This window comes from Poecilia mexicana, unplaced genomic scaffold (genome assembly GCF_051168715.1).
Source record: "Poecilia mexicana isolate PSO_F unplaced genomic scaffold, ASM5116871v1 scaffold_18, whole genome shotgun sequence".
NCBI classification, from domain to species: domain Eukaryota; kingdom Metazoa; phylum Chordata; class Actinopteri; order Cyprinodontiformes; family Poeciliidae; genus Poecilia; species Poecilia mexicana.
Genome location: NW_028263387.1, coordinates 24,112,563 through 24,125,172, shown reverse-complemented (window position 1 = coordinate 24,125,172; position 12,610 = coordinate 24,112,563). Strand labels below are relative to the sequence as shown.

Sequence of the window (12,610 nt, the reverse complement as noted above, 5' to 3'; positions counted from 1 at the left end):
TTTAGAGTTACAGCGCTCTCTGTGATTAGGGATACTAAAGACAATAAAAAGAGAGGAGCAGGCAAATGTGCTTTCAGAGAGGTAGGAGATTGTAACTGAAAGCACATCTCTGTCTGTTCTCCTCGTGAGTATTCAGAATCTAATTCTCTGTTGTCTTTCCTGTGTTATTTGGTCAGGTGTCAACTCTAACAATTCACAAGACCTTTATTAAATCAATGCATTTGGCCAAATGGAGACATAACTCACCTACAAACATGGACAGCAATGAGTCCCTGGAGGAGAAGGTTGTGTCTGAGTGGGAGTGAGGACTCCATACTTTAATCTGTCATCCTTGAACCCAGAGACATCACAAACTTCTCAAGTTATTCCCATACTCACAAACTATAGCTGTCAAATCCTCTCCTGATTAAAACACTCCACTCTTGGCTGCTGCCCATTTAAGAAGTTGTATTTTCTCGTATGTACTGGATGTTTCACCTTTTTCACCATCCTGTTCTGGCATGATTTGTGCTCCTTATCTAACTGCTGCATGCAAACAAGTTTATTCATCTTATCCATAGCTGAAACATTTGAAACTATAAACGGAATACAAGCTTCTAAAGGGTTTAACACAGTGTAGCAATTTTAAGCATTATACTTTATATAAAAAGGATGTAATTGCGGTTGTTTTGATATTTACAATTATCTGCTTTGGTCACAGTAAGATGACTTGATTTTTCCCCAACACCATTCAACAAAGTAATCCTCTAATATGAGTCAACTTATTTCCTATTTCTGATACACCTGACAGCTGCAGAGTCATCTGAGTATTTAATATAGTGCATATTTCATATGAAATGTAATTTGTTATGTGACTTTGTAACATTTATTTTCTGTGTCAAGTTTCAAGATATCTTTAGATGTTTTGTTGGTCTTAAACTATTAATTTGTTCACATACTGAGTATAAGTATGTGTGACATAAAGCATTTAGAATGACAGCATACTCTGTGTCAGTTGTTCAGTAGGATTTATGGTTCTGTTCAGCTCAGTATTAGTGTTCATGGTAAAATATTAACATTGACATTTGTTTTTTTTTATTACAGCACCAGTTCAAATTACCCTTAAATAGTTTAAGTTTGGTGTTGAGTATTACTCTTTGTATTATGTGATTTCTGTTCAGCGTTACTTTTGTCCCTTAAGGCATACCGTAGTTAGGGCAGTGCCGACGTCTCAGCTAGCTGTAACCAATGTTGCTGGTATCTGGTGGGGAAGTTGGGTAACCGAACCACTGTGTTAACACGTGGGAAAGACTTGCAAGATATGTGTGTTCTCCTTATAATTGTGCGTAATTGATGAGTAAGTTGCAATATTTGAGTGTTTACTGCAGCTAAATGAGTGATTTGAAGTTTATTTGTTTGCTATTATTTCACCTGTTGCTAAGTCCGAGCAGAGACAAAATACAACTGCACACAGACAGTTTCTAAGGTAGGGAGTATTCCGGTTGATAAGGAGGCACCTGTGGAAACATAATTCAAGGTCTGGGAAACACACAGCTAACTGTTTCACATGAAGACAAACAGGCAGATGGGGCCTCCAGGTCAGTTTATATGAGAACACTTTAAACTGAATATCACAATAATACTGAATGTTGATTAACTATTGATTAACATTAGACTGAATATGAACTAAGTAATAACAAAATGATAATACCAAAAAATCTCTAACAGTAATGATAGGACACCTTGAACTTATTTTCTGTATTTTTGTTTATTCTAGGAAACCACACACACATACACCTTCGTATAGACACACATTTGCTGCACCTCATCCAAACATCTGGTCCTGAGCTGAATCCTGGACTAAGTGGTGTTCTGGCCGACACTCCAGGAGAGACAGCAGATGCAAATCGTGACACCGCACCTATTAATGGCACTTCCGGTGGCAGGTGTCATTATGCGCCACAAGTGCCACTGTTTTCGGGGCTAGCTGCCAGTGTTGTCACTGCCTTCGGCTGACCTCGGCACCTCATACTGGCACTTCCGCTGACACCTGCCATTATTGGTCACAAGCATAGACATAATATAAGAGTAGACCCTGCACATCGGCTGCTCCGGCGCAGAAAATACGGCGGCCATCTTGGAGGGGTCGTCCCTCCTACTTTGCTCAACCAAAACAGCAGAAGATGCCTCAGCACTGAGGGATATTGTTGTTCGGATCTATGGATTATTGATGCGAGGGCTTGACAGACAACATTTCACAAGTAAGATGGACATATTATTGTGTTTATATTGTGATTAGAATATTACTTTACTGTATTTATGTCCACCGGCGAGATACCAGCTAATATTAGCTACAGTGCTTGGTGTAATACGGGTTCAGCCCCGCTATGAAGGCTAACTGAGATTCCGTAAATCTAAAAAAAATAATTATTCTCTAACACTGACTTAGATTATCTGACACAAGAGCCTATATTAGAAATTAAACAATGTAACATATATTATAAAACTTATATTACTTGTTATAACATTCACCAGCAAAGTTTACAAAGGCGGTAAAGACTATTATTTATATATACTTCTCTCACTCTGTCAAAGGTAAGCTACATCCCAAATCTTCCGTTTTTGTTTTGAAAGTTTCCTAAAGACACGATGTGAGAAAGAAGAGGGAGATAAAGAGAGACGGATTCACTGCAGCACGGATGAATCTCACATCGGATTTTGGACTCAGCTGCTGAATCACTATGAAGCTAGAAATCGTCAGCTGAAAAACATATACATATATCTACATGTTTATACATACATACAAAAATGTATCCAATATATATTATTCAGTATTAATCATTATTTATTTGTGCCATTTTTTATCATTTATTTGTGTTTGTATAGTTATATAAATATGTATTGGTATTATTAAATCATTTATTAAATAAATTATGAACGGCTGTGTGCTTTGTAATATGCTCATCATACATCAATATCAGAATATTCCATCCTATTCGATTGTTATAGCCACTAAGCATATTTAAATATGCTGAACTATGCATTAATACATACTTAAATAATACAATTGTTTAAAAAATTTAGCTTTGATAGACGTTGGAATATGGTTTCCAGTAACAAAAAAGCCTATTTTCGCTGACGAGATTTGGGGTGGCGATCTTAGAGCGGTCAACAGCTTCACTCAGCGTTATACGTTGAAGGCAGTGACAACACTGACAGCTAGCCCCGAAAACAGCGGCACTTGTGCCGCATAATGACACCTGCCACCGGAAGTGCCATTAGTAGGTGCGGTGTCACCTACTAATGGCACTCAATATCAAACTGAAGATTGATTGGGACAAAATAATGAGAATTACATTCATTTAAGAGATATAAAATAACAATGGTATAATTTTCACCCCCTTCTAGTCAACATACAGTAGCTAATGTCCAGGTTTTTATTGTTTTTTGGGGGGGAACAATTAGCATCCTTAAATTGATTGGCGCAATGCCTGGACTACGGCAGCCTGCAGGTGAAGAGCGCGGCGGTTGTATTTGGAAAGACTGAACACTGTGGGCAGCTGCGATGTAGTTGATACTTAGCACATGCGTAGCTTTATGGACAAATCAGAACATAAATTTCATATCATTCCAATCTCAACAGGTGGGTGGCGGAGCGCAATGTGGCGGTACATAGCCACAAAGCTACGTACCGCCACGTAGCAGTTGTGTGAGGAACAAATGTGTCAAATCCCATCATTCACATGGACACAGAAGCTATAAATGACTGGGCAAGGTGAGAGTTTATTAAATTGACTGAATATGAAGACATAAACTAAAAAATGGAGTATAGACATTTTTATTGCGTATCTATGAGCCTGCCTCTATTATTAACTTGAATATAACTTGAGTATAACTATTCTTCAGGTCAACTTAGAGACATTATTGTTACAGGTAAATTTTCTTTTTTATCCAGTTGATAGGTACTTTTCTTGAACCTTCATTAAAAGAACCACAGACAACGTATATGAATTTTATGACCAAGCTTTTGCAAAAGGAGAAGTCTCGACAAACTGCTCTCCCGAGTTGTTCACAGAGTGTCCTGACTTCTCTCTGCTAGAGCCTTTTATTTGGGAAAACAATAGTCGGAAAAGATAAACAACAAGACAGATGGCAGCTCAATCTAACACACAGGTCATCAGGCTCTTTCCCTTGAGAGCAGAATCTGGAGGGAACAATCAGTTCTCAGGAACACAGATATTCAACAGAGCAATCAAAAAGTTTAAGCACCGTATATCATTACCGATTAATATTAGACTGAATGTTGATTAATTATTGATTAGCATTAGACTGAAAAATGATAACACAAAAATACAAAAATATCTAACATTCCCCCCTTTTTATCATTTTACCATGTGTGTAAACTTATTCAAAGCATAGAAAAGAAAATATCTAATAAATGCAAGATTCCGTTTTTTTGTTTGTTTTTTTTCTAATCTAAACATAAAATTACACAATGAATAAATGAATATAACAAAATAAATGAAAAAATAAAAGAAACAGCAAAAAATCAAATGCAGTTTTCTCATCACCAACACCATTCGTTTTCACATTTTCGGTGTAGGAATCATTCAGCAAATGAATTCATCTGTTTATTGATTACAGAACTTCATCACCACAAATTTCAAACAAGTTGTCTTCATTTGTGTCATAGGTTATTTTCACCAGCTGATAGTTGACCACAGCAGTGTTAAATGTCTTTAGCATCAGACTTCGAAGGCATGGAATAATGCAACCTGTAAACAGGCAAAAAAGAATCAACACCGTCAGAAGTGGTGATACACCACTTCAGCAGTAAACTCCACCATGGTCCAGAAGTGAGCCAAGAAAGAAGATCAAAGGAAGATGATCCCTGCGTTCCACTTTCCACGTAATTTTTAAGCTCCTCCAGTTCATGTAGAGCATCAGAAATAGTTCCACCTGTTCCTGTTTCGTCCGGAGCAAAAGTACAGCACGCTGGGCCAATGATTTTGCAGACACCACCCTGAGAGGCTGTGCTCTCCTGAGTTGTTCACAGAGTGTCCTGACTTCTCTCTCTAGAGCCTTTTGTTTGGGAAAACAATAGTCGGAAAAGATAAACAACAAGACAGATGGCAGCTCAATCTAACACACAGGTCATCAGGCTCTTTCCCTGGAGAGCAGAATCTGGAGGGAACAATCAGTTCTCAGGAACACAGATATTCAACACAGCAATCAAAAAGTTTAAGCACTGTACGCCATTACCGATTAACAGTAGACTGAATGTTGATTAATTATTGATTAGCATTAGACTGAAAATGATAACACAAAAATCTCTAATACCAATCTTTTTAATCCAATCATAAAAACAATCAATAGATTACTCGATTACTAAAATATTTGTTTACAACTGCCCTAGAGTGTTTGCTAGTTGGCCCAAGTCCATCACAAACTTGTCAATATTCCAGGAATCCATAAGCTGAAATCCTGTCATCATGAATCTGAATAAATCCAGGATGTATCCCGTCAGGTGTGTCCCTGAAGGATGAGTGGGCTCTCCTGTGCAGTCTTTTTGTTGAGAAAGTTTGATTAACTGCATTATTGAGAGACCAGTTAACCAGATCCATTAGTTGTAGATTTAGAGGATGTGCAAAGAGAGACTCCTAAAAAGCCAGCACAGAAACGGAGCAAGTGAAGTTGGGGAGGAATAGATAAGGGAGCAAAGAGAAAATGATCTGCTTTCGCTGAGAGCTAAAGAGAAAGCAATCACAGGGAATCATAGCAGCCTTTAAGGGCCTGTTGATATTAAGGTGGTCTAGTTGCTCTGTACATCATTCGACGAGATTTTCTATTGGATCGGATGCTAAAATGGTTCCAAGGTGTTTTGGGCCTAAGGCTTCTCATCTAAGTGAGTCTTCATGTGATGAGTTAAACTACTTCTATTCCTATAAATCTTTCCACAGGTCCCACATGAGAATGGTTTCTCACCCGTATGAATCCTCATGTGATCAAGTAGTTGTGATTTCCTCCTGAAACTTTTTCCACAATTCTCACATGAGAAAGGCTTCTCACCCGTGTGAACCCTGATGTGATCAAGTAGTTGTGATTTAATCCTGAAACTTTTTCCACAATTCTCACAGGAGAAAGGCTTCTTACCCATGTGGATTTTCATATGACTATTCAAAGTATCTTTTCGAGAGAAACTTTTTCCACAAGTCCAACAAGAGAAAGGCTTCTCACCCGTGTGGATTTTCATATGACTATTTAAAGTATCTTTTCGAGAGAAACTTTTTCCACAAGTCCCACAAGAGAAAGTCTTCTCACCTGTATGGGTCGTCATGTGACAAAGTAAATGAGTTTGGACCCTGAAACCTTTTCCACAAGTTCCACATGAAAAAGGCCTCTCACCTGTATGAATAATCATGTGATTAAGTAGTTGTGATTTCTGCCTGAAACTTTTTCCACAGGTGACACATGAGAAAGGCTTCTGGCCTGTGTGAATCATCATATGCTCCTTTAAAGTTTGTTTTATAGCAAACGTTTTTCCACAGGTCCCACATGAAAAAGGCCTCTCACCTGTGTGAATTCTCATGTGATGAATTAAAGTCTTTCTTTCACTGTAACTCTTTCCACAGGTTCCACAGGAAAAAGGCTTCTCACCTGTGTGAACTCTTATATGATCATTTAAATGTTCTTTTCGAGAGAAACTTTTTCCGCAGGTCCCACAAGAGAAAGGCTTCTCACCTGTGTGAATTTTCATGTGACGATTTAAAGCGCTTCTTTCACTGTAACTCTTGCCACAGGACCCACATGTAAAAGGCTTCTCACTTGTGTGAATTCTCATGTGATTAATTAAAGTCTTTCTTTCACTGTAACTCTTTCCACAGGAAAAAGGCTTCTCACCTGTGTGAACTTTCATATGACTATTTAAAGTGTCTTTTCGAGAGAAACTTTTTCCACAGGTCCCACAAGAGAAAGGCTTCTGGGTCATGTGAATTTTCATGTGACGATTTAAAGCCTTTCTTTCACTGTATCTCTTTCCACAGTTTCCACAAGAGAAAGGTTTCTCACCTGTGTGAATTCTCATGTGAATATTTAATGTACATTTATGGAAGAAACGTTTTCCACAGGTCCCACAGGAAAAAGGTTTCTCATCTGTGTGAATTCTCATGTGAATATTTAACGTACTTTTATGGAAGAAACATTTTCCACAGGTCCCACAGGAAAAAGGTTTCTCATCTGTGTGAATTCTCTTGTGAATATTTAACGTACTTTTATGGAAGAAACATTTTCCACAGGTCCCACAGGAAAAAGGTTTCTCATCTGTGTGAATTCTCATGTGAATATTTAACGTACTTTTATGGAAGAAACATTTTCCACAGGTCCCACAGGAAAAAGGTTTCTCATCTGTGTGAATTCTCATGTGAAAAATTAAACCAGCCTTTTCTCTGTAACTTTTTCCACAGGTTGAACATGTAAAAGGTTTTACTGCTGTGTGGATTCTCATGTGTCTTGTCATGTTACCGTTTTGAGAAAAGATTTTATCACAAATTTTACAAGAATATGATTTTTGCCCTGGGTGAGCTTTCTTGTGCTTTTTTTGTTTTTCAGTGTCAGTTCTGCCTTTCTGCAGTTTGGTTTTCTTGTAATTCTCCTTTTGGTTCTGTTCTTCGTCTCTCTTTTTTCCTGGGTCTTCAGATTTGCTTCCTTCCTGATCCTGGTTCTCATCCTCAGCAGAACCAGGAGAGATGAGTTGATTCCTCTGTGGTTCTGTTTCATTGTAGATTCTTTGCACATTAGGAGGATTCACCAAAATGTCATCAGTCTCCTGTTTCACCACAAGTTGTTCTTCATCCTGACTGATGCAGAGTGGCTTCTCTTCCTCTTTGAACTCTTGATGTTCTGGTTCTTCTTTGTATGAACTGGACTTCCTGTCCTGGTAGCTGAATTCATTCAGAACCTCCTCCTCTTTACACACCCAGCACTGTGGGAGATCTGCACAAAGAGACAAAACAAAAGCTTTTAAATCTGAGTAAGAGAATGATTCCTTCGCTTTAATCACTTAGAGCCTTTTCAAGTGCTCCAAAGACTAAAATTACAAATTCATTAACTTAACCACTATGGATCTCCAGCAGAGAAAGCAAGATGGTGATAATTAAACCTCGTGGCTCCAGGACAAAAACAGATCAAACAGCAGCTTGATTTAATCCTGTTATATGCCGTTAGTATATTATTAGTCTTACACAATCATATGCTGAAAACATTTAATGCATAGAACAACTTGTTTTCTAATGAACATTACAAAGAAAATAAGCATTTTAAACCCTGTTGATGGTTTTGGTTTCATGTCTTCTTTCCAATCCTCATTTGCATAAACATCTGTTCTTTATTACTGCATCAACAAAAGCTAAAGTTGTCAGAACCTCGAATGGTCCATGCACCTCAACAGCGCTCTGGCGTATGTTGCAGTTGCAAACCTGTCGGCGCTTTGCATTCCAATTAATTCTGCATATCAACACCAAGCAGAACATTGAGAAAGACTCTGTTATGTTCAGTCAGACTCAGTTCAAAAGTCCAGGCTCTCCCCTCCCAACCAGGACATTTTCTATCAATCACGCGGCCGGAGAAATACAAACAACATGGCGACAGCGGAAGTTTGAGGTGAGCCGTGAATGGTAGAACTGGTCCGTTAAAATTAAACCTGGAGACATAGCTATGATTCATTTAGCAATGCAATGGAAAAAATACTTCAAAACCGCTCATTCTTTTATTTTCTCGCTCTCTGTCAGTTTTACGATGCACGCAGCAGACTCATTGCCATAACAACTGACAACAACCCAACTTTATGTATCTGGATTCAGAACCAAAAACACTCAAACGATACCCCACATAGAACAGATCATTCACTTCGTTACAGTTTCATGCTTTTATACTTGATGTGTATTTTTGCGATTATTAATAAGTAAGGTAAAAGGTAATTTTATTTATATAGCACATTTTCAACAACAAGGCAATTTGAAGTGCTTTACATGAATTAAAAGGAAATACAAACAAAATAAACAAACCAAAGGAAAGAGCAAAAGAAGAAAGTGAATCTAATATTGATCTAAAGTATGTAAACTAGGAGCTCCTGTTCAGGGTTGCTAAGTTTCCTCTGGTCTAATTTCATTTCTGGGTTGAGACAACAGGAGTCTGAAAAATAGTCTAATAATCTTGATCCAGAAGTTTCCTCTGGGCTTCTGGTCTCTGCATCTAAATACTGAGTACTCTACAGTTTTTGATAAAATAAGCTAAAGAGTGACTAATCTAATTCCTTTTCTGGGTAAAAGTTTCTAGAAAGCAGTTGTGTAAAAGTAACTAAGCTGTGACTCTACCTGTTAAGTATTTCTGGATTCTAAGTTCGTAGTTATTCTTATTCTGATTCCATTTCTGGGCTGTATAATATTGATGTAAATAGGCATTACTCCACAGTTTCTAACAAAATAAGCTAAAAGACGTATAAAAATAACTAAGTATTGACTGTTGAAGTTAAGGATTCAAGTTCACAGTTATTCCAATTCTAACAAAATAAAACAAAAGAGGAAAGGACACATTAGGGCAAAAGGCAACATTCAGACAAAACAAAGGGCAAAACAAAGACATGAGTGAAGGCGGTGATGTCAAAGGGCCATGAAACCACGTTGCTCAGCCTCCCGGCAGAAATCTAATAAGATGTTATCCAGGAATGTCCTTGGTAGCGTTCAGCTCCCCAGCTCCATGGATACAGGAGGGGGTGAGGAGGGAAGGAGCTTTATGTTTACATATCTTCAAGGAGATTAGAAATATGCAGCCCTTCCAAGGCCACACGGGGGAAGCCAATTCAGATACAGAATGTCTTAGATCGGATAGATTATGAATTTCAATTTTCGATAAGTTTCTCCGATACATCACAGTTCCCAATTATCCAAATTAGTTTGGTCGTTCCACAGAACCAAAACTAGTAACTTCTCCAACATTGACTCCATCCCGTTAATGAGTTTTAGAGTCCTCAGCAAGACTCGCATCCAACTTGCGTCTCTGTCCACACCAACAATCTGAGTGTTCGCTAGTTCAGATAAGTCCGTCACAAATTTGTCGATAATCCAGGAATAGTTCTATAGTTTAACATAACATTTGAGGGTTGCTGTGGTGGCGCAGGGGCAAAGCACAACCCACGTATAGAGGCCTTGGTCCTTATGGCGGTGGTAGCAGGTTCGATTCCTGGCCTGGTGACATTTGCGGCATGTCTTCCTCCTCTCTGCTTACCCTCTTTCCTGTCAAAATACTTTCAAATAAAGGCCACTAGAGCCAACAAAACCTTTAAAAAAAAAAAAAACATTTGAAGCTCATTCGAGGATATTGGAAAATATATCGTGTATCGATATATTTATATTGGTGCTCTATCGATATATCGATAGAGCATATAACACCAGTATTGAAGTCTCTGCACTGGCTCCCTGTAGCTCAGAGAATAGACTTTAAAATACTGTTGTTAGTTTATAAATCATTGAACGGTTTAGCACCACAATACATTAAAGATCTGTTATTGCTGTACCAATCGTCTAGACCCCTCAGATCTTCTTGTTCTGGTCTGCTCTGCATACCCAGAACCAGAACCAAACGAGGAGAAACAGCATTCAGTTTCTATGCACCACAAATTTGGAATAAACTTCCAGAAAACTGTAAAACGGCTGAAACACTGGGTGCCTTTAAATCTCAACTTAAAACCCACCTGTTTAGAGTTGCTTATGGCTAAATTAGGGTTAGACTGTGGGTTTTGATGTCTTTGATGTTCTTGATGTTTTTTTTAATCTCTTTAATATTTTATCTTTACTTTTTATTTCTCTTTCTCACTGTTTCCCTTTTAATGTTTCCTTAAAATCTCTTTCTCTCTCTCTCACTGTTTATTCAATGTCACATGCTGTTTTTATTTTAATTATGTGAAGCACTTTGAAATGCCTTGCTGCTGAAATGTGCTATACAAATAAAATTTGATCTGATTTGATCGTGATATAGCAAAAACATATTGAGATAAACATATTAGTAATTGAGTAATCTATCGATTATTCTTACAATTAATCGAGTAATCGGATAAAATATTTATAAAATAAAATGCTAGCAAATCTGGCATAACACCAGTGTTATTATTGGATATCAATGAGTTCAATTTTTCATTTATTAGCTTCTCTGATAGTTACTTTTTGTAGTTTAGAAAATTAACCTGTAACTATATTAGCTCACTTTCTAAGTTAACCTGAAGAAAATTTATACAAAAATCCATCCATCCATCCATACCAATTAACCTGACAGTAATGCTTAGACCAGGGCCTGTTTGCTTATTGCGGGGAAACGCAAAACTTACTGCAATAATATGCAGAACTTTTGTGAGGAAATGCAAAAGAACATTTTCCGCTTGTCCGCTGAGGGGCTCCGTAGCAGGCTGAGCCACTAAAGCTGTGGCAAACATCACAGATTTAGTGTGAAGTTGTCGTTATTAGGATGTGGCGGGTCGTTGTAGTTTCACCAAAGAGACTCTTTAACCCGTCTTTGCCATCACTATTACTGCTGTATAAAAAACAACTACAAATAATGAACAAATAATGCTTAGCCTGGTTGCCCGCCAGACTTGTAATACACTGGGGAAACCCCTGGGTTTCTTACTAAAAAAGGAACATAAAGCTTTTAAACTTATATAAATAATTTAAAAAAGCATCCATGTTTTGCTATAATCTGTTAGTGTAAAATATTTCTGTTCAGGGTTGAGTCATCTATACAACATAGGAGGCAATGTCAAAATAAAAATATTGAGTTTTCAGACCTGAAGGTATCAAACTATTTTAATTAATCAGTCAGTAATTGAAAAGCTAAAGGTATTCTACGGTAAAAATCCAGAATTTTTATGTTCTCAAACTTAATTTAATAAACATTATATTTAGTTTTATATTTAAACAATGAATACAAAGTATAAGTTCTAATTTGACACAGCGGGAAGCTAAACAAATAGATTACACACCAACATAATTAAAACTACTTATTTTAAACCGAACTTTAAACAGTACTTTGAGTAAAAATAAGACCGTTACGGATCACAAACTGTAATTTAGATATTACATGATGACTAGTCTTTAACATAAATCATTCTGTTTAATGTTTACAATTTGAGCGTCTTCTTTAAATAGCTTTCCATACACAACGATTATTTATGTCTAAAAACTCTTTAACCCGACTAATCAGTAAAACGTGAAGGTGTTTCGTACCTATCCGGTGTAAGATGATCTTCGGTATCCTGGTAAAATCCAGCAGTCTGCGCTGATCCTCCATCTTTTCCTCGATCTTAACGTTGATTTCTTTCAGCTCTGTAAATGTTTCTTCAGCAGGAGTTTCCTGCTCGTTGATAAACTCTCTCTGAGGCTGAACTGAAGACATAAAACACGGAAATATTTACCTAAAACACCAAACCTGTTTTCAAACGACCTAAGAAAAGCTAACGCTACCTCGTGTGCTCCGTAGCTTTCCGTGTGTTTCACTTTGGCTGTACTGAAGAAACTGTAAACGATTTTTTGTTCCCCTTTAAATTTTCTGCTTCGAGCCTCCTCTCAACTTTCAATTATATTAA

The 12,610-nt window shown here is 37.5% G+C and overlaps 1 protein-coding gene across 2 annotated transcripts; it reads right to left on the bottom strand.

The window, feature by feature from the left end:
• Window positions 1-3,986: 3,986 nt before the first annotated feature.
• Window positions 3,987-12,606, bottom strand: LOC106909522 (uncharacterized). Of its 2 annotated transcripts, XM_088016154.1 has the most exons (3): window positions 12,489-12,533; window positions 12,252-12,410; window positions 3,987-7,971 (listed from the first exon to the last, which is right to left on the bottom strand). In XM_088016154.1, exons 2-3 carry the CDS (start codon window positions 12,313-12,315, stop codon window positions 5,867-5,869), a joined length of 2,169 nt encoding a protein of 722 aa, XP_087872280.1. In that variant the 5' UTR covers window positions 12,316-12,410; window positions 12,489-12,533; the 3' UTR covers window positions 3,987-5,866. The 2 variants fall into 2 exon arrangements, with proteins under 2 accessions (XP_087872280.1, XP_087872279.1); XM_088016153.1 differs by having other exon boundaries at window positions 12,252-12,606.
• Between the last annotated feature and the right edge of the window lie 4 nt (window positions 12,607-12,610).

Bases quoted from the DNA above. Each gene is read 5' to 3' on its own strand.
- LOC106909522 (XM_088016153.1), bottom strand. From the start codon at position 12,420: ATGTCTTCAGTTCAGCCTCAGAGAGAGTTTATCAACGAGCAGGAAACT. The intron at 7,972-12,251 runs GTACGAAACACC...CTCTTTGTGCAG, and splicing joins GATCATCTTACACCGGATAG to ATCTCCCACAGTGCTGGGTG.